The sequence below is a fragment of the Oncorhynchus nerka genome, linkage group LG24, assembly GCF_034236695.1.
Source record: "Oncorhynchus nerka isolate Pitt River linkage group LG24, Oner_Uvic_2.0, whole genome shotgun sequence".
Lineage (NCBI taxonomy): Eukaryota > Metazoa > Chordata > Actinopteri > Salmoniformes > Salmonidae > Oncorhynchus > Oncorhynchus nerka.
In genome coordinates this window covers 7,366,660-7,393,814 of record NC_088419.1, presented here as the reverse complement: position 1 = coordinate 7,393,814, position 27,155 = coordinate 7,366,660, and the positions used below count along the sequence as shown (strand labels likewise).

General features: G+C 45.1%; 2 protein-coding genes across 2 annotated transcripts in view; one reads left to right on the top strand and one right to left on the bottom strand.

Annotated features, from left to right (window-relative positions):
- elp3 (elongator acetyltransferase complex subunit 3) overlaps positions 1–22,001 on the bottom strand; it is a 32,821-nt gene extending 10,820 nt beyond the window's left edge. The window contains 11 exon segments of the mRNA XM_065009421.1: positions 165–527; positions 11,616–11,685; positions 11,859–11,904; positions 11,907–11,970; positions 11,972–11,996; positions 11,998–12,018; positions 18,896–19,050; positions 19,327–19,395; positions 19,710–19,753; positions 19,916–19,986; positions 21,468–22,001. Of these exon segments, the coding sequence (XP_064865493.1) occupies positions 165–527; positions 11,616–11,685; positions 11,859–11,904; positions 11,907–11,970; positions 11,972–11,996; positions 11,998–12,018; positions 18,896–19,050; positions 19,327–19,386 (804 nt within the window). The 5' untranslated portion in view covers positions 19,387–19,395; positions 19,710–19,753; positions 19,916–19,986; positions 21,468–22,001.
- A 220-nt stretch (positions 22,002–22,221) lies between these two features.
- LOC115118883 (kinesin-like protein KIF13B) overlaps positions 22,222–27,155 on the top strand; it is a 98,351-nt gene continuing 93,417 nt past the window's right edge. The window contains exons 1-4 of the mRNA XM_065008577.1: positions 22,222–22,391; positions 22,559–22,654; positions 22,991–23,076; positions 23,332–23,425. Of these exons, the coding sequence (XP_064864649.1) occupies positions 23,010–23,076; positions 23,332–23,425 (161 nt within the window). The 5' untranslated portion in view covers positions 22,222–22,391; positions 22,559–22,654; positions 22,991–23,009. The remainder of the gene's footprint in view (positions 22,392–22,558; positions 22,655–22,990; positions 23,077–23,331; positions 23,426–27,155) is intronic.

The following is a 27,155-nucleotide window of genomic DNA, read 5'->3' as shown; positions in this document are numbered from 1 at the left end:
TACGATAGGAAAGCAGGGCAGTGACTCGAAGGAGACATTTGGCCAAATACCCCATTAAATATCCTGCTCTCACACACTCCGATTACTATCATACCAACACACACGCAAATGCACACACAGTGTGAATGCAATTCTTAAGGCCTCTTTACTGGGATACAGAGTACCTGATGCCTGACATGTCTGGTAAGGTCTGGTAGGAGGTCTGGTAAAGTCTGGTAGGAGGTCTGGTAGGAGGTCTGGTAGGAGGTCTGGTAGGAGGTCTGGTAGGGGGTCTGGTAGGAGGTCTGGTAAAAGGTCTGGTAGGAGGTCTGGTAAAGTCTGGTAGGAGGTCTGGTAGGAGGTCTGGTAAAGTCTGGTAGGAGGTCTGGTAAAGTCTGGTAAGGGGTCTGGTAGGAGGTCTGGTAAAGTCTGGTAGGAGGTCTGGTAGGAGGTCTGGTAAAGTCTGGTAGGAGGTCTGGTAAAGTCTGGTAGGAGGTCTGGTAAAGTCTGGTAGGAGGACTGGTAGGAGGTCTGGTAAAGGATGGTCTCTGTTCATGGGATCTTATTATGATATTAGACTAACTTCACTGTTTCAAGATTTCTGTGAACTTAAAACCTATAATTAATTACAATATTAGAGATATAATTAAAAAAACATTGGGAAGGAAAATTAACTGTTAACTGTTTTCTGTTGGAATGGTGTGGGTGTATATCCCAGGATTTAAAAATACATTATTTAACATTCATTTCAATCAATAATTTTTTACCTCTACCTTTGAGGGAAAGAAATAACTTGGTTAAACACAATCTTGTGCTGAGGAATTGTTTTAGTAGAAAATCATTTACCAAATTTCTTGAGCATACAATTTAGCTCAGAATGTGAATGATTTAATTTTATACTGTCATTATTGCTACTATTTTAAACATTTTCAATTCTCACTGTATAGTATACCATCTCATGAAGACTGTGGATCCTTGACATTGTAAAAGGTTAGACTGAGTGAGTGATTGTCTAGTACAGGTAGACTTGATAAACCCCTCTGCTGTACAGTCGTGGCCACAAGTTTTGAGAATGACAAATATTCTTTTTCACAAAGTTTGCATGCTTCAGTGTCTTTAGATATTTATTTGTCAGATGTTACTACGGAATACTGAAGTATAATTACAAGCATTTCACAAGTGTCAAAGGCTTTTATTGACAATTACATGAAGTTGATGCAATGAGTCAATATTTGCAGTGTTGACCCTTCTTTTTTAAGACCTCTGCAATCCGCCCTGGCATGCTGTCAACTAACTTCTGGGCCACATCCTGACTGATGGCAGTCCATTCTTGCATAATCAATGCTTGGAGTTTGTCAGAATTTGTGGGTTTTTGTTCGTCCACCCGCCTCTTGAGGATTGACCACAAGTTCTCAATGGGATTAAGGTCTGGGGAGTTTCCTGGCCATGGACCCAAATATCAATGTTTTGTTCCCCGAGCCACTTAGTTATCACTTTTGCCTTATGGCAAGGTGCTCCATCATGCTGGAAAAGGCATTGTTCGTCACCAAACTGTTCCTGGATGGTTGGGAGAAGTTGATCTCGGAGGATGCGTTGGTACCATTCTTTATTCATGGCTGTGTTATTCGGCAAAATTGTGAATGAGCCCACTCCCTTGGCTGAGAAGCAACCCCACACATGAATGGTCTCTGGATGCTTTACTGTTGGCATGACACAGGACTGATGGTAGCGCTCACAAATCAAATCAAATCCAATTTTATTTGTCACATACACATGGTTAGCAGATGTTAATGCGAGTGTAGCGAAATGCTTGTGCTTCTAGTGCCGACAATGCAGTAATAACCAACAAGTAATCTAACTAACAATTCCAAAACTACTGTCTTATACACAGTGTAAGGGGATAAAGAATATGTACATAAAGATATATGAATGAGTGATGGTACAGAGCAGCATAGGCAAGATACAGTAGATGGTATCGAGTACAGTATATACATATGAGATGAGTATGTAAACAAAGTGGCATAGTTAAAGTGGCTAGTGATACATGTATTACATAAGGATGCAGTAGATGATATAGAGTACAGTATATACGTATGCATATGAGATGAATAATGTAGGGTATGTAGCATTATATAAGGTAGCATTGTTTAAAGTGGCTAGTGATATATTTTACATCATTTCCCATCAATTCTTCTTCAGACAAGCTTTTTTCTGGATGCCTCAAACAATCGGAAACGGGATTCATCAGAGAAAATGACTTTACCCCAGTCCTCAGCAGCCCAATCCCTGTACCTTTTGCAGAATATCAGTCTGTCCCTGATGTTTTTCCTGGAGAGAAGTGGCTTCTTTGCTGCCCTTCTTGACACCAGTCCATCCTCCAAAAGTCTTCGCCTCACTGTGCATGCAGATGCACACCTTCCTGCTGCCATTCCTGAGCAAGCTCTGTACTGGTGGTGCCCCGATCCCGCAGCTGAATCAACTTTAGGAGACGGTCCTGGCGCTTGCTGGACTTTCCTGGGCGCCCTGAAGCCTTCTTCACAACAATTGAACCGCTCTCCTTGAAGTTCTTGATGATCCGATAAATGGTTGATTTAGGTGCAATCTTACTGGCAGCAATATCCTTGCCTGTGAAGCCCTTTTTGTGCAAAGCAATGATGACGGCAGGTGTTTCCTTGCAGGTAACCATGGTTGACAGAGGAAGAACAATGATTCCAAGCACCACCCTCCTTTTGAAGCTTCCAGTCTGTTTTTCAAACTCAATCAGCATGACCGAGTGATCTCCAGCCATGTCCACGTCAACACTCACACCTGTGTTAACGAGAGAATCACTGACATGATGTTAGCTGGTCCTTTTGTGGCAGGGCTGAAATGCAGTGGAAATGTTTTTTTGGGGGGGGGGGATTCAGTTCATTTGCATGGCAAAGAGGGACTTTGCAATTAATTGCAATTCATCTGATCACTCTTCATAACATTCTGGAGTATATGAACATTGCCATCATACAAACTGAGGCAGCAGACTTTGTGAAAATTAATATTTATGTCATTCTCAAAAATGTTGGCCACGACTGTAGTGTGGGTATGCTCTTACATCTGTACCAGGCAGCAACACTGAACAACGTTTTGGTAGCAACACTGAACAACATTTTGGTAGCTCTTTGGAAGAACAAAAGGAGGCAGACCTATAACAGAGGCTGTAGGTAGAAGAGAGGTCATTTTACACTAGCTGGCTCTGAATGGACTCCTAAACCTTTTCTCATACACACCGTTGTTGTGCCAAACCATCCTGTGCTGGCTTGCACAGATAAAATGTTCACAACCATAGCAACTATACACATGGTTCACTACCATAGCAACTATAGTGGATGAGTAACCAGGCTAGTGCAATACATCTCAGCAGTGTGAAAACGATGTTCACACACTGCACAGAGGACACAACCACACACTGAACAGAGCACACAACCACACACTGAACAGAGCACACAACCACACACTGAACAGAGGACACAACCACACACTGAACAGAGCACACAACCACACACTGAACAGAGGACACAACCACACACTGAACAGAGGACACAGCCACAGAGAGACAGAGGACACAACCACACACTGAACAGAGCACACAACCACACACTGAACAGAGGACACAACCACAGAGAGACAGAGCACACAACCACACACTGAACAGAGGACACAACCACAGAGAGACAGAGGACACAACCACACACTGAACAGAGCACACAACCACACACTGAACAGAGGACACAACCACACACTGAACAGAGGACACAACCACAGAGAGACAGAGGACACAACCACACACTGAACAGAGCACACAACCACACACTGAACAGAGGACACAACCACAGAGAGACAGAGCACACAACCACACACTGAACAGAGGACACAACCACAGAGAGACAGAGGACACAACCACACACTGAACAGAGCACACAACCACACACTGAACAGAGGACACAACCACAGAGAGACAGAGGACACAACCACACACTGAACAGAGCACACAACCACACACTGAACAGAGGACACAACCACACACTGAACAGAGGACACAACCACACACTGAACAGAGCACACAACCACACACTGAACAGAGCAGAGGAGGGCGTAGTCGTGAAGCCTCAGTAGATTGTCTGGTCTGCTACGGTTTCACGCCAACCGGTAACGATCTACCCCATTAAAAACCCTGTAAAATGACTCTTCTCTTTTAATGTGAAGCTATGAGTCACCACAGGCTGACTGGCTGGCAGAAGGACTCCCTGGTTCGGAAGAACGGGAGACAGACCGAGTGTCCCAAGTGGGACCCTACATCCCCTATGTAGGGCCCATAGGGCTCTGGTTAAAGTAGTGCACTATATAGGGAATAGGGTTCCATAGGGCTCTGGTCTGAAGTAGTGCACTAAATAGGGAATAGGGTTCCATAGGGCTCTGGTCTAAAGTAGTGCACTAAATAGGGAACCATTTGGGACGCAAACAGAGACGGAGAACCACAGCGATGGGTTGGGTCCAGTCAACATGCTGTGGAACAATTAGCTATCGCACATTTAAAAAATTTAAAAATAATTTAATGGAGCTCTTTCAAAAAAAATCAGGGACAGACCACTGGAAGTTCTGCTCAAATATCAAAAGTACAGTATCCATGTGCAAATATGTTTAGATCTTTTTAAAATAAATTATTTTTTACAAATGCTGACAAACTACATCATCCTCTCTTGTAAAACTCTTGGCAAAATACACTGAGTAAACCAAACATTAGGAACACCTTCCTAACATTGAGTTGGACCCCCCACCCCACCCCCCTCTCCTCTCCTCCTTTTTTGTCCTCAGAAACGCCTCAAATTCTTCGGGGCATGGACTCTACAAGGTCTCGAAAGCGTTCCACAGGGATGCTGGCCCACGTTGACTCTACAAGGTGTCGAAAGCGTTCCACAGGGATGCTGGCCCACGTTGACTCTACAAGGTGTCGAAAGCCTTCCACAGGGATGCTGGCCCACGTTGACTCTACAAGGTGTCGAAAGCGTTGCACAGGGATGCTGGAGGATGTTGACTCTACAAGGTGTCGAAAGCGTTCCACAGGGATGCTGGCCCATGTTGACTCTACAAGGTGTTGAAAGCGTTCCACAGGGATGCTGGCCCACGTTGACTCTACAAAGTGTTGAAAGCGTTCCACAGGGATGCTGGCCCACGTTGACTCTACAAAGTGTTGAAAGCGTTCCACAGGGATGCTGGCCCATGTTGACTCCAACGCTTCCCAGTTGTGTCAAGTTGGCTGGATGTCCTTTGAGTCGTGGACCATTCTTGATACACTCAGGAAACTGTTGAGCGTTGAAAAACCCACCAGCATCGCAGTTCCTGACACAAACCGGTACACCTGGCACCTACTACCATACACCTGTTCAAAGGTACATAATTATTGTGTCTTGCCCCATTCACCATCTCACACATACACAGTCCATGTCTCAAATTGTCCCAAGGCTTAAAAATCATTCTTTAACCCGTCTCCTCCCCTTCATCTACATGTCTCCTCCCCTTCATCTACATGTCTCCTCCCCTTCATCTACATGTCTCCTCCCCTTCATCTACACTGATTGAAGTGGATTTAACAAGTGACATCAATAAGGCATCACATCTTTCACCTGGTCAGTCGGTCATGGAAAGAGCAGGTGTTCCTTAATGTTTTATACACTCAGGTGTAGATACTGCTCCTACATCCCGCTGTGTGTGTGTGTGTGTGTGTGTGAGACTCACTATGAACGGTTGGATCTCTCTCTACATACCAATGTTAGGAAGGTCAGGCATCATGTGTGACACCACCTTGAAACCTGCGTCTTTGGAGAAGTGGAGGGACACACACAAAAATGTAACACCCCCCCCCCCCCTCAGAATCACTATGATGATCACAGAACAGATTACATAGTGAACACCCCCCTCACAATCACAGAACAGATTACATAGTGAACACCCCCTCACAATCACAGAACAGATTACATAGTGAACACCCCCCCTCACAATCACAGAACAGATTACATAGTGAACACCCCCCACAATCACAGAACAGATTACATAGTGAACACCCCCTCACAATCACAGAACAGATTACATAGTGAACACCCCCCCTCACAATCACAGAACAGATTACATAGTGAACACCCCCTCACAATCACTATGATGATCACAGAACAGATTACATAGTGAACACCCCCCCACAATCACAGAACAGATTACATAGTGAACACCCCCCTCACAATCACAGAACAGATTACATAGTGAACACCCCCCTCACAATCACTATGATGATCACAGAACAGATTACATAGTGAACACCCCCCCCCTCACAATCACAGAACAGATTACATAGTGAACACCCCCCCACAATCACAGAACAGATTACATAGTGAACACCCCCCTCACAATCACAGAACAGATTACATAGTGAACACCCCCTCACAATCACAGAACAGATTACATAGTGAACACCCCCCACAATCACAGAACAGATTACATAGTGAACACCCCCCACAATCACAGAACAGATTACATAGTGAACACCCCCCCTCACAATCACTATGATGATCACAGAACAGATTACATAGTGAACACCCCCCTCACAATCACAGAACAGATTACATAGTGAACACCCCCTCACAATCACAGAACAGATTACATAGTGAACACCCCCCTCACAATCACAGAACAGATTACATAGTGAACACCCCCACAATCACAGAACAGATTACATAGTGAACACCCCCCACAATCACAGAACAGATTACATAGTGAACACCCCCTCACAATCACAGAACAGATTACATAGTGAACACCCCCCCACAATCACAGAACAGATTACATAGTGAACACCCCCCACAATCACAGAACAGATTACATAGTGAACACCCCCCACACAATCACAGAACAGATTACATAGTGAACACCCCCCCACAATCACAGAACAGATTACATAGTGAACACCCCCTCACAATCACTATGATGATCACAGAACAGATTACATAGTGAACACCCCCTCACAATCACAGAACAGATTACATAGTGAACACCCCCCCCCCTCACAATCACAGAACAGATTACATAGTGAACACCCCCCACAATCACAGAACAGATTACATAGTGAACACCCCCCCTCACAATCACAGAACAGATTACATAGTGAACACCCCCCCCAATCACAGAACAGATTACATAGTGAACACCCCCTCACAATCACAGAACAGATTACATAGTGAACACCCCCCCACAATCACAGAACAGATTACATAGTGAACACCCCCCCACAATCACAGAACAGATTACATAGTGAACACCCCCCCACAATCACAGAACAGATTACATAGTGAACACCCCCCCCTCAAAATCACAGAACAGATTACATAGTGAGCTTGTAACAGATCACACACAACATTGTGCTGACAACCAGTGAGTATCACTACCGACACACATAATTCATCTGTATACATTCGGAAAGTATTCACCCCCATATTGTTACAGCCTTATTCTAAAATGGATTCAATCATTCCCCCTCATTACACAATACCCCATAATGTCAAAATGACAACAGGTTTAGACATTTTTTGCAAATTCATTAAAAATAAAAACAGAAATACCTTATTTACATAATTATTTCAGAATCTTCGCTATGAGACCTGAAATTGAGCTCAGGTGCATCCTGTTTCCATTGATCATTCGACAACTTCATTGGAGTCCACCTGTGGTAAATTCAATTGATTGGACATGATTTTGAAAAGGCACTCACCTGTCTATGTAATGTTCCACAGTTGACAGGGCATGTCAGATCAAAAACAAGGCCACGAGGTGGAAGGAATTGTCTGTAGAGCTCGAAGACAGGACTGTGTCGATGCACAGATCTGGGGAAGGGTACCAAAACATTTCTGCAGCATTGAAGGTCCCCAAGAACACAGTGGCCTCCATTGTTAAATGGAAGAAGTTTGGAACCACCAAGACTCTTCCTACAGCTGGCCGCCCGACCAAACTGAGCAATCGAGGGAGACGGGCCTTGTTCAGGGAGGTGACCAATAACCCAATGGTCACCCTGACAGAGCTCCAGAGTTCCTCTGTGGAGATGGGGGAACCTTCCAGAAGGACAACCATCTCTGCAGAACCCCACCAAATCAGGCCTTTACGGTCGAGTGGCCAGAAAGAAGCTACTCCTCAGTAAAAGGCACATGACAGCCTGCTTGGAGTTTTCCCAAAAGGCACCTAAAGACTCTCAGACCATGATAAACAAGATTCTTTGGTCTGATGAAACCAAGATTGAACTCTTTGGCCTGAGACTAAGACTAACATTTACACGCTCTGTATAACCAGTGGCTGAGACTAACATTTACATGATCCATTTTAGTCGCTAAGCAGATGCTCTTATCTCTTATCCAGTGTGAGTTACAGATGTGACATCCCCCCGCGGGAATCGAACCCACAACCCTTGCGTTTGAAAGCGCCATGCTTTATCAACTGAGTCACACGGGACCAGTAGCTATGACGACTGACATGACTAGTGACATACGAGTCATGACTAAACATATGATTTAGTAGCTATGACGACTGACATGACTAGTGACATACGAGTCATGACTAAACATATGATTTAGTAGCTATGACTCCATTCCAACTCTTGGGACATACTGTCATAACTAAACATATGATTTTTATTCATCACTGCTTTCCAACTCTTGGTGTGGATTAAATACATTTTATTCATCACATGCTTGGTCAAACAACAGGTGTAGACTTAACAGTGAAATGATTACTTTCCCAATAATATAGAGAGAAACAGAGAAATATAACATACACAATGACAACTTGTCTATATACACAGAGTACCAGTACTGAGTCCCTGTCCAGAGGTATGAGGTAATAACTTGTCTATATACACACAGAGTACCAGTACTGAGTCCCTGTCCAGAGGTACGAGGTAATAACTTGTCTATATACACAGAGTACCAGTACTGAGTCCCTGTCCAGAGGTGCGAGGTAATAACAGAGTACCTATATACACAGAGTACCAGTACTGAGTCCCTGTCCAGAGGTACGAGGTAATAACTTGTCTATATACACAGAGTACCAGTACTGAGTCCCTGTCCAGAGGTACGAGGTAATAACTTGTCTATATACACAGAGTACCAGTACTGAGTCCCTGTCCAGAGGTACGAGGTAATAACTTGTCTATATACACAGAGTACCAGTACTGAGTCCCTGTCCAGAGGTACGAGGTAATAACTTGTCTATATACACACAGAGTACCAGTACTGAGTCCCTGTCCAGAGGTACGAGGTAATAACTTGTCTATATACACAGAGTACCAGTACTGAGTCCCTGTCCAGAGGTACGAGGTAATAACTTGTCTATATACACAGAGTACCAGTACTGAGTCCCTGTCCAGAGGTACGAGGTAATAACTTGTCTATATACACAGAGTACCAGTACTGAGTCCCTGTCCAGAGGTACGAGGTAATAACTTGTCTATATACACACAGAGTACCAGTACTGAGTCCCTGTCCAGAGGTACGAGGTAATAACTTGTCTATATACACACAGAGTACCAGTACTGAGTCCCTGTCCAGAGGTACGAGGTAATAACTTGTCTATATACACAGAGTACCAGTACTGAGTCCCTGTCCAGAGGTACGAGGTAATAACTTGTCTATATACACAGAGTACCAGTACTGAGTCCCTGTCCAGAGGTACGAGGTAATAACTTGTCTATATACACAGAGTACCAGTACTGAGTCCCTGTCCAGAGGTACTTTTTATTTAACTAGGTAGGCTAGTTGAGAACAAGTTCTCATTTGCAACTGCATAGCATGGAATAAACAAACATAGTAAATAATACAATAGAGAAAGTCTATATACAGTGAGTGCAAATGAGGTAGGATAAGGGAGGTAAAGGCAATAAATAGGCCATGGTGGCAAAATAATTACAATATTGCAATTAAACACTGGAGTGATAGATGTGTAGAAGATGAGTGTGTAAGCAGAGATACTGGGGTGCAAAGGAGCAAAATTAAATAAATAAATAAAGTATGGGGATGAGGTAGTTTATTTTATATTTCACCTTTATTTAACCAGGTAGGTTAGTTGAGAACAAGTTCTCATTTGCAATTGCGACCTGGCCAAGATAAAGCAAAGCAGTTCGACAGATAGTTACACATGGAGTAAAACAAAATACAGTCAATAATACAGTAGAAAAAAAAGAAAAAAAGTCTATATACAGTGAGGGCAAATAAGGTAGGTAAGGGAGGTAAAGGCAATAAATAGGCCATGGTGGCGAAGTAATTACAATATGGCAATTAAACACTGGAATGGTAGATGTGCAGAAGATGGATGTGCAAGTAGAGATACTGGGGTGCAAAAGGAGTTAAATAAATAAATACAGTATGAGGATGAGGTAGATAGATGGGCTGTATACAGATGGGCTATGAACAGGTGCAGTGATCTGTGAGCTGCTCTGACAGATGGTTCTTAAAGCTAGTGAGGGAGATATGAGTCTCCAGCTTCAGTGATTTTTGCAGTTCGTTCCAGTCAGAGGCAGCAGAGAACTGGAAGGAAAGGCGACCAAAGGAGGAATTGGCTTTGGGGGTGACCAGTGAAATATACCTGCTGGAGCGTGTGCTACGAGTGGGTGCTGCTATGGTGACCAGCGAGCTGAGATAGGGTGGGCCTTACCTAGCAGAGACTTGTAGATGACCTGGAGCCAGTGGATTTGACGACGAGTATGAAGCGAGGGCCAACCAACGAGAGCGTACAGGTCGCAGTGGTGGGTAGTATATGGGGCTTTGGTGACAAAACGGATGGCATTGTGATAGACTACATCCAGTTTGCTGAGTAGAGTGTTGGAGGCTATTTTATAGATGACATCGCCGAAGTCAAGGATCGGTAGGATGGTCAGTTTTACGAGGGTATGTTTGGCAGCATGAGTGAAGGAAGCTTTGTTGCGACATAGGAAGCCAATTCTAGATAATATTTTTGATTGGAGATGCTTAATGTGAGTCTGGAAGGAGAGTTTACAGTCTAGCCAGACACCTAGATATTAGTAGTTATCCACGTATTCTAAGTCAGAGGCGCCCAGAGTAATGATGCTGGGCGGGCAGGCAGGTGCGGGCAATGATCGGTTGAAGAGCATGCATTTAGTTTTATTTGCGTTTAAGAGCAGTTGGAGGCCACTGAAGGAGAGTTGTATGGCATTGAAGCTCGTCTGGAGGGTTGTTAACACAGTGTCCAAAGAAGGGCCAGAGTTATACAGAATGGTGTCGTCTGCGTAGAGGTGGATCAGAGAATCACCCGCAGCAAGAGCAACATCATTGATGTATACAGAGAAGAGAGTCGGCCCGAGAATTGAACCCTGTGGCACCCCCATAGAGACTGCCAGAGGTCCGGACAACAGGCCGGACTGGTTGTTGGATGGGCTGTTTACAGATGGGCTGTTTACAGATGGGCTGTTTACAGATGGGCTGTTTACAGATGGGCTAGTCCAGGATCCAGTTGCAGAGGGAGGTGTTTAGTCCCAGGGTCCTTAGCTTAGTGATGAGCTTTGAGGGTATTATGGTGTTGAACGCTGAGCTGTAGTCAATGAATAGCATTCTCACACAGGTGTTCCTTTTGTCCAGGTGGGAAAGGGCAGTGTGGAGTTCAATAGAGATTGCATCATCTGTGGAACTGTTGGGGCAGTATGGAAAATATGTGAATTAGAGTGGGTTGAGGGTGTCTGGGATGATGGTGATTAATGACCAGCAGCTATGAGTTAGACTAAAGACATATCACTAGGAGTCGCTATGACAACTCCATTCAAACCCCCCCCCCCTCCTGACCCTTAACCTCTGCCCTCTGACCTGTTGGTGTCCCGTGCTATGTCCTCGTAGACGCTCTGAACCCCATCTCCAGCCGGGTACAGCCGTACCCCAGCAAGTCACTGAGGTGTCTCTTCAGACAGTAGTCAGGACGGCGTCTCGATGGCGATGCCCACACACTGTGTTACTGCGTTCCGAGCACCTAAAACGAGGAAAGAAGAAGGAGAAGAGGTCAGTCTTGCTGATACAAATAGAACCGAGTTCTATAGTACGACTGTACGGGTTCAGATTGAGGGATATGGGTAACGCGCCTAGCCTCCTAGACCTCTGTGTATGTATGGGATGGCAGGTAGCCTAGTGGTTAGAGCGTTGGGACTAGTAACCAAAATATTTGCTCGATCGAATCTCTGAGCTGACAAGGTAAAAATCTATCATTCTGCCCCCTGAACGAGGCAGTTAACTGACTGTTTCTAGGCCGTCATTGTAAATAAAAATGTTCTTTAACTGACTTGCCCTAGTTAAATAAAAGGTTAAAATATATACACATGCATTTCAGAGGGGTTGGGATAAAGCAGAACCTAACTTCCTGTTTGACCCTGTGTACAATAAAGGAATCTTAAAAACTGGATTGTGCAGTTGAAGTCGGTAGTTTACAGACACTCAGGTTGGAGTCATTAAGTTTTTCAACCACTCAACAATTTTCTTGTTAACAAACTATAGTTTTGGCAAGTCGGTTAGGACATCTACCTTTGTGCATGACAAGTAATTTTTTCCAACAGTTGTTTACAGACAGATTATTTCACCGTATCACAATTCCAGTGGATCAGAAGTTTACATGCACTAAATTGACTGTGCCTTTAAACAGCTTGGAACATTCCAGAAAATGATGTCATGGCTTTAGAAGCTTCTGATAGGCTAATTGACATCATTTGAGTCAATTGGATGTAATTCAAGGCCTATCTTCAAACTCAGTGCCTCTTTGCTTGACATCATGGGAAAATCAAAAGAAATCAGCCAAGACCTCAGAAAAAAAATTGTAGACCTCCACAAGTCTGGTTCATCCTTGCGAGCAATTTTCAAATGCCTGAAGGTACCACGTTCATCTGTTCAAACAATAGTATGCAAGTATAAACACCATGGGACTACGCGGCCATCATACCGCTCAGGAAGGAGACATCTCCTAGAGATGAACGTACTTTGGTGCAAAACAGCAAATGAATCCCAGAACAGCAGCAAAGGACCTTGTGAAGATGCTGGAGGAAACAGGTACAACAGTATCTATATCCACAGTAAAACGAGTCCTATATCGACATAACCTGAAAGGCCGCTCAACAAGGAAGAAGCCACTGCTCCAAAACCGCCATAAAAAAGCCAGACTACGGTTTGCAACTGCACATGGGGATAAACATTTAAGACATTTACATTTAAGTCATTTAGCAGACGCTCTTATCCAGAGCGACTTACAAATTGGTGCATTCACCTTATGACATCGTAAAGATCGTACTTTTTGGAGAAATGTCATCTAGTCTGATGAAACAAAAATAGAACTGTTTGGCCATAATGACCATCGTTAGGAGGAAAAAGGGGGAGTCTTGCGAGCCCAATCGTGAAGCACGGGGGTGGCAGCATCATGTTGTGGGGGTGCTTTTCTGCAGGAGGGACTGGTGCACTTCACAAAATAGATGGCATTATGAGTACAAGGAAAATTATGTGGATATATTGAAGCAACATCTCAAGACATCAGTTAAAGCTTAGTTGCAAATGGGTCTTCCAAATGGACAATGACCCCAAGCATACTTCCAAAGTTGTGGCAAAATGGCTTAAGGAAAACAAAGTCAAGGTATTGGAGTGGCCATCACAAAGCCCTGACCTCAATCCCATAGAAAATGTGTGGGCAGAACTGGAAAAGCATGTGCGAGCAAGGAGGCCTACAAACCTGACTCAGTTACACCACCTCTGTCAGGAGGAATGGGACAAAATTCACCCAACTTATTGTGGGAAGCTTGTGGAAGGCTACTCGAAACGTTTGACCCAAGTTAAACAATTTAAAGGCAATGCTACCAAATACTAATTGAGTGTATGTAAACTTCTGACCCACTGGGAATGTGATGAAAGAAATAAAAGCTGAAATAAATCATTCACTACTATTATTCTGACATTTCACATTCTTAAAATAAAGTGGTGATCCTAACTGACTTAAAACAGGGAATTTTTACGAGGATTAAATGTCAGGAATTGTGAAAAACTGAGTTTAAATGTACTTGGCTAAGGTGTATGTAAACTTCCGACTTCAACTGTAGATCTGCGATTACATTCGGGGCAACTTCGATCTCAAGAGCAAGTACCTGGACAACCCCCCTCCATCAAGTCACTGGCAGGAAAATGTACCTGGACAACCCCACTCCATCAAGCCACTGGCAGGAAAATGTACCTGGACAACCTCAGTCCATCAAGTCACTGGCAGGAAAATGTACCTGGACAACCTCAGTCCATCAAGTCACTGGCAGGAAAATGTACCTGGACAACCTCAGTCCATCAAGTCACTGGCAGGAAAATGTACCTGGACAACCTCAGTCCATCAAGTCACTGGCAGGAAAATGTACCTGGACAACCTCAGTCCATCAAGTCACTGGCAGGAAAATGTACCTGGACAACCTCAGTCCATCAAGTCACTGGCAGGAAAATGTACCTGGACAACCTCAGTCCATCAAGTCACTGGCAGGAAAATGTACCTGGACAACCTCAGTCCATCAAGTCACTGGCAGGAAAATGTACCTGGACAACCTCAGTCCATCAAGTCACTGGCAGGAAAATGTACCTGGACAACCTCAGTCCATCAAGTCACTGGCAGGAAAATGTACCTGGACAACCTCAGTCCATCAAGTCACTGGCAGGAAAATGTACCTGGACAACCCCAGTCCATCAAGTCACTGGCAGGAAAATGTGGGATATTATAAAATCACGTCATAAAATGGCACAACAAAGTTACATTTTCTGTGTGTAACTTCAGCCCCCTTGAAAATGCAGGACCAAGGAGAGCAGATTCAGGATGTATTGAAAATGCAGGACCAAGGAGAGCAGATTCAGGATTTATTGAAAATGCAGGACCAAGGAGAGCAGATTCAGATTACATTGAGATTAGACATCTGCCTCTTCAGTCTGGCTGTCATTTTCTCCACTTGGACAGGTTTGACAACGATAAAACAATCTAGAGCAGTCATCAGGTTTGATGACCACAGTCATCATCTAGACCAGTCATCATCTAGACCAGTCATCTCAGCTCATATTCCTCCAACCTATTACTGGCAACATAATGTCCATTCTAACAATCTGACGACTGACTTAAGACAATCACAGGATTTATTGCTCCAGAGAACACATCCGATTGGCTGATAGCAGTCAATTAAAAAATGATATAATCTGAATGGCTATTTGGAAGTTAAATACTGAAGCTTTTCTCATCAAATGAACAAGTAGCGGGACTCTGAGAAACATGACTGTTTTATTACTGACACAAGCCAGTCAGCACACCTGCTTACACAGGCAGGCAGGGGAGACACAGGCAGGCAGGGACAGACACAGGCAGGGACAGACACAGGCAGGCAGGGACAGACACAGGCAGGCAGGGACAGACACAGGCAGGCAGGGACAGACACAGGCAGGCAGGGACAGACAGGGACAGACACAGGCAGGCAGGGACAGACACAGGCAGGCAGGGACAGACACAGGCAGACACAGACACAGGCAGACAGGGACAGACACAGGCAGGGACAGACACAGGCAGGGACAGACACAGGCAGGCAGGGGGAGACAGGCAGGGACAGACACAGGCAGGCAGGGACAGACAGGCAGGGACAGACACAGGCAGGCAGGGGGAGACAGGGATAGACACAGGCAGACAGGGACAGACACAGGCAGGCAGGGACAGACACAGGCAGGCAGGGACAGACACAGGCAGGCAGGGACAGACACAGGCAGACAGGGACAGACACAGGCAGACAGGGACAGACACAGGCAGGCAGGGACAGACACAGGCAGGCAGGGACAGACACAGGCAGGCAGGGACAGACACAGGCAGGCAGGGACAGACACAGGCAGGCAGGGACAGACACAGGCAGGCAGGGACAGACACAGGCAGGGACAGACACAGGCAGGCAGGGACAGACACAGGCAGGCAGGGACAGACACAGGCAGGCAGGGGGAGACACAGGCAGGCAGGGACAGACACAGGCAAGCAGGGACAGACACAGGCAGGCAGGGACAGACACAGGCAGGCAGGGACAGACACAGGCAGGCAGGGACAGACACAGGCAGGCAGGGGAGACACAGGCAGGCAGGGACAGACACAGGCAGGCAGGGGGAGACACAGGCAGGCAGGGACAGACACAGGCAGGCAGGGACAGACACAGGCAGGCAGGGGGAGACACAGGCAGGCAGGGGGAGACACAGGCAAGCAGGGACAGACACAGGCAGGCAGGGACAGACAGACACAGGCAGACAGGGGGAGACACAGGCAGGGGGAGACACAGGCAGGCAGGGACAGACACAGGCAGACAGGGGGAGACACAGGCAGGCAGGGACAGACACAGACACAGGCAGGCTGGGACAGACACAGACACAGGCAGACAGGGGGAGACACAGGCAGGGGGAGACACAGGCAGGCAGGGACAGACACAGGCAGGCAGGGACAGACACAGGCAGGCAGGGACAGACACAGGCAGGGACAGACACAGGCAGACAGGGACAGACACAGGCAGGCAGGGACAGGCAGGGACAGACACAGGCAGTCAGGGACAGACACAGGCAGGCAGGGACAGACACAGGCAGGCAGGGACAGACACAGGCAGGCAGGGACAGACACAGGCAGGGACAAACAGCAGAGAAGAGCCTCCCACGTCTCAGCCTGATAAGCAGCCGCAACAACAATTAGAGTAATCCGTCTTAACGAACGTGCTGATAACACTGCTGGATGAGCAATACAGGAGGGCACACACACACACACACACACACCTTATCAGCTACTAAGGAATAAATAGACTAACAAACAAGCCCTCAGGGTCCAGACCTCCATTCCCCAACTCCTCTATCACATCCCTCAATCTTCTATTGATCTCCCAGAAGTCACAGAAAACTTCTCCCTCCTACTGCAGCGAAGGGCCAAAGCATAGAGTCCTGTTGTAACTCCCAAAGACACACCAAGCCACAGGGGACACGAGGGTGTACTTTATAATTCACTCTCTAAACAAATATCAGATCAAAATGTACATTTCTTCATTTGTCTGATAGGTTAAAAAGGTATAAGTATTTTAGCTTGAGAAATAGATTTAAAAAAAAAATGTTCTACAACAGTGGTTCCCAAACTATGGGGCGCACCCCTTAGGTGGGGAGTGAGGGGTTGGCAGGGGACCCCCCCTCCAGCAAAAATACAGAGACAATTTAAATTATTATTTTTTTTAAAAACTGTGAAGGAACTGATTCCGGCTTTAAATTTACTCTTGAAAGTTGTAATAGTAGAATGCACAAGTTACAATTTCTAAATTGGGTCATCAGTTCCTCTTGTCTGTCATTACAGAGCTAATTATAACTTGTTAGAAATGTCCAGATCAATTAGCCCATGTCAGCTAACATTTAAAAAAAAACTTTATTTAGGTTTTCAAACCCATAGATATTAATGTAATTTGTTTAGTCACTCATATCAGACGAATACACACTAGACATAGCAAAATGTGTAGAATTGCAAGAAAATTAGCTTTAAAAATGCAACATATTCTTTGCACCTCATGACAAAATGTGTAGAACTGCAGGAAAAAAAGCTTTAAACTTGCAAAATTCTTTCCACCAACAAGAGGGGTGTGAACAGTTAGTCATGAACAGTGCTTGTGCCAATAGAAATAGACATTGCGGTGAGCAGGGGGTGCCCAGCATGAGCTCCATTTCAAACTAGAGATCTAGCACCATCTAGTGGAACCAACTAACCATTACACTCCAGACCGTAACTATTTCACAGAGACCTCCAAATAAGCAGTATTACCTAAGGTCCTCAGCTACGTAGTTAGAGGTGTGTCCTGACAGGGGTAGCAGTATTACCTGAGGTCCTCAGCTACGTAGTTAGAGGTGTGTCCTGACAGGAGTAGCAGTATTACCTGAGGTTCTCAGCTACGTAGTTAGAGGTGTGTCCTGACAGGGGTAGCAGTATTACCTGAGGTTCTCAGCTACGTAGTTAGAGGTGTGTCCTGACAGGGGTAGCAGTATTACCTGAGGTCCTCAGCTACGTAGTTAGAGGTGTGTCCTGACAGGAGTAGCAGTATTACCTGAGGTTCTCAGCTACGTAGTTAGAGGTGTGTCCTGACAGGGGTAGCAGTATTACCTGAGGTTCTCAGCTACGTAGTTAGAGGTGTGTCCTGACAGGGGTAGCAGTATTACCTGAGGTCCTCAGCTACGTAGTTAGAGGTGTGTCCTGACAGGGGTTCGGGGGGGGTAGCAGTATTACCTGAGGTCCTCAGCTACGTAGTTAGAGGTGTGTCCTGACAGGGGTAGCAGTATTACCTGAGGTCCTCAGCTACGTAGTTAGAGGTGTGTCCTGACAGGGGTAGCAGTATTACCTGAGGTCCTCAGCTACGTAGTTAGAGGTGTGTCCTGACAGGGGTAGCAGTATTACCTGAGGTCCTCAGCTACGTAGTTAGAGGTGTGTCCTGACAGGGGTAGCAGTATTACCTGAGGTCCTCAGCTACGTAGTTAGAGGTGTGTCCTGACAGGGGTAGCAGTATTACCTGAGGTTCTCAGCTACGTAGTTAGAGGTGTGTCCTGACAGGAGTAGCAGTATTACCTGAGGTCCTCAGCTACGTAGTTAGAGGTGTGTCCTGACAGGGGTTCGGGGGGGTAGCAGTATTACCTGACGGCCTCAGCTACGTAGTTAGAGGTGTGTCCTGACAGGAGTTCGGGGGTAGCAGTATTACCTGATGGCCTCAGCTACGTTGTTAGAGGTGTGTCCTGACAGGGGTTCGGGGGGGGTAGCAGTATTACCTGAGGTCCTCAGCTACGTAGTTAGAGGTGTGTCCTGACAGGGGTAGCAGTATTACCTGAGGTTCTCAGCTACGTAGTTAGAGGTGTGTCCTGACAGGGCGTCGTGGAGGTTCCTGATAATGTAGTCCCTATACTCCTCAGCCAGGGCCATGAAGGTTCCTCCCATCACTATAAACTCCACCTTGTCCACACGGTGGCCCAGCTGCTTCAACTGGACGGACAGACAGACAGACTTGGAAGAAGATGCGGCGTCAACTCAATCCATTGTGATTCTGTTACAGCGGCAAGCACCTCTGTAGCGTAAAGCCATAATGGGACGGGTAACTAGACGGGTAACTAGACGGGTAACTAGACGGGTAACTAGATGGGTAACTAGATGGGTAACTAGACGGGTAACTAGACGGGTAACTAGATGGGTAACTAGACGGGTAACTAGATGGGTAACTAGACGGGTAACTAGAAGTGTGTGCAGGAATGTGTCACTGACCTGTTCCACCCGATGTCTGGTCTGCCGGTAGGGATCAGAACGTGCTCCGACGGCTCTCATAGACGTCGGCTGACGGGAAGAATTATAGAAGAGACCTTTTAGACTCAATACGTTGCATGAATAGCCCATAGGGAGCTGGGAATGAGCTTGTAGGCTTTTGGGTCGGCAGGGTAGCCTAGTGGTTAGAGAGTTGGACTAGTAATCGGAAGGTTGCAAGTTCAAACCCCCGAGCTGACAAGGTACAAATCTGTCGTTCTGCCCCTGAACAGGCAGTTCAGTTCCTAGTTCTTGAAAATAAGACTTTGTTCTTTAACTGACTTGCCTCGTTAAATAAAGGTAAAAAAAAAAAAAAAAGAAGGGGGGAACAGTTTTGAATGGTTTACCTAGCCTGTGTAAGACTGTGGAGTATTCAAAGAGTCCGGACCACCTGGTTGGGAGTAGAAGGCAGATCCACAATTAAATAGCCGGTTATTTTTCTGATCAATAAATAAATACATAGCTGGTTATTTGTTATTATTATTATTTTGCATAAATCACTGTGGCCAGAGTCGTTCTAGTCTCACTGAAGCTACATCATGAATGTACTCACACACAGATGTTTCCTGTGAAACTGATGTGAGGACAACGATGGGGTTTTCACGTCACAGCCACTACAGCGATCTGGACAAAGAGATACAAGTACACACGTTCCTTCAAATTGTTAAATGCTTGTCTATTTTAAGTACACACACACACACACACACACACGGGTACATACCCGTTTGAGCTTAAGACAGGTTTCTGGCATGACATAAGGTTTTGTTTACTTGGTGGGTCACAAGACACCTCCCCAAGGGCTTTGGCGAGGTGGTGGACTGGGAGCTTTTACATACACTACACATGACCGGAAGTATGTGGACACCTGCTCGTCCAACATCTCATTCCAAAATCATGGACATTATAATATGGAATTGGTCCTCCCCTTTGATGCTATAACAGCCTCCACTCTTCTGGGAAGGTTTTCCACTAGATGTTGGAACATTGCTGCTATTACAGCCTCCACTCTTCTGGGAAGGCTTTCCACTAGATGTTGGAACATTGGTGCAGGGATTTTCTCCATTCAGCCACAAGAGCAAAGGTGTTCTTTGTGGTTGAGGTCAGGGATCTGTACAGACCAGTCAAGTTCTTCCACACCGATTTTTCAACAAATCATTTCTGTATGACCCTCGCTTTGTGCATGGGGTCATTGTCATGCTGAAACAGGAAAGGGCCTTCTCCAAACTGTTGCCATAAAGTTGGAAGCACAGAATCGTCTAGAATGTCATTGTATGCTGTAGCGTTAAGATTTCCCCTCCACTGGAACTAAGGGGCCCGAACCATGAAAAACAGCCCCAGACCATTATTACTCCTCCACTAAAATGTACATTTCGCACTCTCCATTGGGGCAGGTAACGTTTTCCTGGCATCCACCAAACCCACAATCGTCCGTCGGACTGCCAGATGGTGAAGCGTGATTCCTCACTCCAAGAGAACGTGTTTCCACTGCTCCAGAGTCCAATGGAGGTGAGCTTTACACCACTCTAGCCAACGCTTGGCATAGCGCATGGTGATCTTAGGCTTGTGTTTCGGCTGCTCAGCCGTGGAAACCCATTTCATGAAGATCCCAACAAACAGTTATTCTGCTGACGTTGCTTCCAGGGGCAGTTTGGAACACGGTAATCAGTGTTGCAACAAAAGACAAGATGATTTTTATGCACTACGCGCTTCAGCACCCCTGTGAGCTAGTATGGCCTACCGCTTTGCGGCTGAGCCGTTGTTGCTCCTAAACGTTTCCACATAACAGCACATACAGTTGACCAGGGCAGCTTTAGCAGGGCAGAAATTTGACGAACTGACTTATCCTAAGAAGGTGCCACGTTGAAAGTCACTGAGCTCTTCAGTAAGGCCAATCTACTGCCAATGTTTGTCTATGGAGATTGCATGCCTATACGCTCGAATTTATACACCTTGTCAGCAACATATCGACTCATTTGAAGGTGTGTCCATATACTTTTGTGAATATAGTGTCGATAAGAATATAGTAACCAATTACCAAAAAGCAGTTGACGGAAACTGTTGATTAAGGTTAGGTAGCTAACGTTTGGTTAGGTTGGGGTTCTTACTTGTTGAAGTTGACGTCATTTCCTTCTTCATGCGCTTCGACCAGCTGATTGATGACATCAGCAATGCTCATCATCATCATCAGCTCGGCTCAGATCAGCTGGCATTAGCTAGCTACCGACACATAGCAACAACATAGATAAATAACTAGCTCTTTTAGATAGTCAACCCATACCTAGCATTCTCACTTTTTATTAGTCTACAAAAACGGAGACAGGGTTGGTTGATTACATAGATATGCAGTTTTTCCCTTGCTAGTTAGCTGAATTGTAAGTTAGCAGCATGGCTAATTTAGCAAACCCAAGCAAGAGAGAAGCATTTCTGAAATGTAGAGGATAGTTCCACACGCGTACTCTTTTTCTTTGGCTTCCCCCATTTCTTCGGTTACGTTAATACTCTAAATTCACAATATGAAACGCGTTATAAAGCCTACAATAACTTAGAGAAGATGAGAGAACTGTCAATTTTGTAAACAACACTCAATCACACTTGCACGAGTCATGCCGTCCGCTGCTGGAAACTGTCGTAAAACAACATCACAGCGCTTATTTTATTCCCATAAATTCCCTGTCCGTAACAAAATAATGTAAAACGTTGGACGCTGTCTCGAATGAAAGGAGCGTTTGAAAAATGCTTCCGACATCAATAATTCTAATCTTTTCCACCAACTTTTACTATAAATAGACAGTATATTTTCCGAAACAACTTTAAGATAAAAAATGATCTACAATACATCAAGGAACTCTCGAACAGTTTATTCTTGACGATCAGACCTTTGCGCAGGTCTAAAAGAGTGGGGCAATTTGTATCCCCACTAAACCCGGTGAAGGTTTCAGGTCTGTTTATGATGACTTCAGTGATCTCTACGGGCGATATCAGGAAATGCAACAGGTGAAAAACTATTCAATGCGCTGTCGTCGTTCCCGGTGAGTTTGCAACACTGTGAGCGTAATTTGTGTTTATTGAGAATGAGAATGTTTTTATAATAGCAAGAACTCAAGACAACTTGCTATCTAAACTGTTTATATTTGTTGCTGGCAAAACAAAAAAATAGTCCGCCAATGTCACCATATGCATGTTTGTTTTTACCCAGCTAACACGCAAACTAGCCGAGGAAGTTGCACTTCTGGAAGACAACTGCCTGCATTTGGGAAGTTCGAGGAAGGGAGAAATAATAATTATTCTCACGGTGAGTTGACAGCTTTCTCTGTCCGCTAAGCTGTTTTTAGTTTTTGTGAGAGTTGACTTTTCGGACAGCCTTCATTCCTTCTTGGGACGCACTGGATTGAATACAAAACGTAGAGTAAGTAGTGTGTTTGTCTGTAGGTCTAGTTATAGTTGACTTTCTATATCTTCGTATGATTAAATAACCTGTGATTTTTTTTTAGAGATCAACCATTCTACGTTTTGTACATTTTGTCAAGATGAAACCAGTAGATACTAGAATGTATACCAAGAGGGATGTGGCACGATTCATACGAGTACAGTAAAGGTATGCATTATTAATGAATCTGATTCATTCCAGCAACAGAAAACCTACTGCCATGGACGACAACTTGAGTAACTCTAATGTAAAGGTCGCTGTTCGCCTCCGACCAATGAACAGAAGAGGTGAGTTCATAACACAAACCTTGTGACCAGTGCTTGCTTGACATGGACTGAAATAGCATGGTGCTACACTATTAGAATAAAACAAAACTCCTCCTCTATTCATTATATAAACATTCAGACATGTTGGTGTGGCTATGTTGATGCACTAGCTGTGTGATTTATTTTTATTTTTTATCAGCCTTGAATCATCAGCTATTCCTGGACCCAACACAACTGTTCTTGTTTACTGTTGTTGTCCTGTGTGTTCCCCGCCAGAAAAGGATCTGAAGACTAAATGTGTGGTGGAGATGAACGGGAACCAGACAGTGTTGAATCCAGCCAGTCAGAACCTGAGCAAGGGAGACCCCAGGTAGAAACAAACACACACACACACACACACACACACACACACACGCACACACACCTTTTCAGCGGGAGCTCTAGGAATGCTGCGGTCAGCTCAAGGTATGAGGACAGCGGCAAGCAACGGCTCATTTTTTGGCAGCCATTAGATATCACTATGGTTACGTTCTAATATCTTGCCTACACTAGCTTACGACTTAGAATACATGCCAGATGCAGTGACTAAGTATTCGCCCCCTTTTCTCTACTTTTGCATATTGTTGATCCTGAATGTTTTCACATTTTTTAAACAAAATCTAATATTAGATAAAGAGGAACCCGAGTGAACAAATAACACAACAATGACATACTTATTTCATAATCACACCTAATGCCTCTGTGTGAAAAGTAATTGGCCCGTTACACTCTAACTGGTTGTACCACCTTTAGCTGCTATAACTCCAACCAAACACTTCCTGTAGTTGTTGATCAGTCTCTCACATCACTGTGGAGGAATTCTGTCCCATTCTTCCATGCAGAACTGCTTTAACTCAGAGACATTTGTGGGTTTTCAAGCATGAACTGCTCTTTTCAAGTCCTGCCACGACATCAAAAGCATCCCCAAACCATCACACTACCACCACCACCATGCTGACCCCAAACCATCACACTACCACCACCACCATGCTGACCCCAAACCACCACACCACCACCACCATGCTGACCCCAAACCATCACACTGCCACCACCACCATGCTGACCCCAAACCACCACACTACCACCACCATGCTGGACCCCAAACCATCACACTACCACCACCATGCTGACCCCAAACCACCACACTACCACCACCATGCTGACCCCAAACCACCACACTACCACCACCACGCTGGACCCCAAACCATCACACTACCACCACCATGCTGACCCCAAACCATCACACTACCACCATGCTGAACCCCAAACCACCACACTACCACCACCACGCTGACCCCAAACCACCACACTACCACCACCATGCTGACCCCAAACCACCACCATGCTGACCCCAAACCACCACACTACCACCACCATGCTGGACCCCAAACCACCACACTACCACCACCATGCTGACCCCAAACCATCACACTACCACCACCATGCTGGACCCCAAACCATCACACTACCACCACCATGCTGAACCCAAACCACCACACTACCACCACCATGCTGAACCCAAACCACCACACTACCACCATCATGCTGACCCCAAACCACCACACTGCCACCATCATGCTGACCCCCAAACCACCACACTACCACCACCATGCTGACCCCAAACCATCACACTACCACCACCATGCTGAACCCAAACCACCACACTACCACCACCATGCTGACCCCAAACCATCACACTACCACCACCATGCTGAACCCAAACCACCACACTACCACCACCACCATGCTGGACCCCAAACCATCACACTACCACCACCACCATGCTGGACCCCAAACCACCACACTACCACCACCACACTGACCCCAAACCACCACACTACCACCACCACACTGACCCCAAACCACCACACTACCACCACCATGCTTGACCGTTGGTATGAGGTTCTTACTGTGGAATACAGTGTTGTGGTTTCCACCAGACATAATGGGACCCATGTCATCAACGTGAGACACTGATCAACAACTACAGCATTTGGTTGCAAATAAGTATAAAAAATGTGGTTTTGGTTGAAGTTCTGATAGCAGTATCAAAAATAGAGAAAATCAGAAAGAGGGCAAATACATTTTCAAGGCCCTGGGAAGGGAAAGGGGAATACCTAGTCAGTTGTACAACTGGAAGACGAATACCTAGTCAGTTGTACAACTGGAAGGGGAATACCTAGTCAGTTGTACAATTGAATGCCTTCAACTGAAATGTGTCTTCGTCATTTTACCCCTACCCCTCTGAATCGGAGAAGTGTGGTTGGCTGCCAGAATCGACATCCACTGTACAAGGCTTCATTGTAAGTGGTGTGGTTTAGTGTATATTGGAACAGAGGCTTGAGATGGCTTGCTCTGCGTTGGGTTTCTAGCCCACTGGACTGGTCATGTCTCCTCTCGAGGTCAACCCTTATCATAGATTACTAGCTTGTTGAAAAGTTACAAAATGCCTCTTCTTTTTTTTTCTTCCCCCAGAAGGTTCTTCAATTGCAGGAAGTTTATTAGGGGGAAAAGAAAAAAACGTTTTTTTTTGTGTTTATTTTGGAGTCGTTAGTTTCCATCCAGTTGGTGACACATTTTCATGTGAATATTCTAAAAATCTGTATAATTATTTATTTAAAAAAAAAACATTTTCCACCAATGGTGTGTTTCCACCAAACTGATTTGTTGCAGATTTAAAAAAATCTAATCAAATGTATTTATATAGCCCTTCTTACATCAGCTGATATCTCAAAGTGCTGTACAGAAACCCAGTCTAAAACCCCAAACAGCAAGCAATGCAGGTGTAGAAGCACGGTGTGTTAGGATGTAATAAACACAAAAGGTTTTTACATAAATGGTTAGTTTACCCAAACTACAAAATGGCCTGTTGATTTCCTGAACCTGTTAGCAGTTTATGGACATGGTATGACAGCAAAGCCTTGGTTTCGTTGTCTACCACTGTTTCCACATGCTAAGGTTTTAGCATTTGTGGCACCAATCCCATTGAAGTCTTGAGACTGATTTATTTTCTTTTAAAGGCAATGAACAGTCCAAAAATCATGGTTTTTCATGAAATTGGACGATATTTGGATAAAAGCAGATCAAAGTGTGAACAATTAATGTTACTTCTACATTGATCAAGTTTGTTACTGGTCCCTTCCCCCATGTCAAACGCTTGGATTCAGGAGACGGGATGACTAAGGAGATAGGGTGATATCACCTTAACTCATTTTAATACACCCATGCTAACATTATATTCTCTTATCTAATTTAAATAAGTACTGCCTTGTAACCAACATCGGAGAAGGCGTGTTTGCGGAAGGAGTGGTTTGTATATTCAGATAGCTACTCTACTGGTGCCAACATTTGACTTTAGGGTGTCAGAAAATATAATTAAAGTTGGCAAATATACTTCTGTTTCCCCTTTTCATCTGTGTCTGGTGTTAGCTAGTTACAGGTTAGCTAGTTACAGGTTAGCTAGTTACAGGTTAGCTAGGTCTTCATCTGTGTCTGGTGTTAGCTAGTTACAGGTTAGCTAGTTACAGGTTAGCTAATTACAGGTTAGCTAGTTACAGGTTAGCTAGTTACAGGTTAGCTAATTACAGGTTAGCTAGTTACAGGTTAGCTAGTTACAGGTTAGCTAGGTCTTCATCTGTGTCTGGTGTTAGCTGGGTCTTTATCTGTATCTGGTGTTAGCTGGGTCTTCATCTGTGTCTGGTGTTAGCTGGGTCTTCATCTGTGTCTGGTGTTAGCTGGGTCTTCATCTGTGTCTGGTGTTAGCTGGGTCTTCATCTGTGTCTGGTGTTAGCTGGGTCTTCATCTGTGTCTGGTGTTAGCTGGGTCTTCATCTGTGTCTGGTGTTAGCTGGGTCTTTATCTGTGTCTGGTGTTAGCTGGGTCTTTATCTGTGTCTGGTGTTAGCTGGGTCTTTATCTGTGTCTGGTGTTAGCTGGGTCTTTATCTGTGTCTGGTGTTAGCTGGGTCTTCATCTGTGTCTGGTGTTAGCTGGGTCTTCATCTGTGTCTGGTGTTAGCTGGGTCTTCATCTGTGTCCGGTGTTAGCTGGGTCTTCATCTGTGTC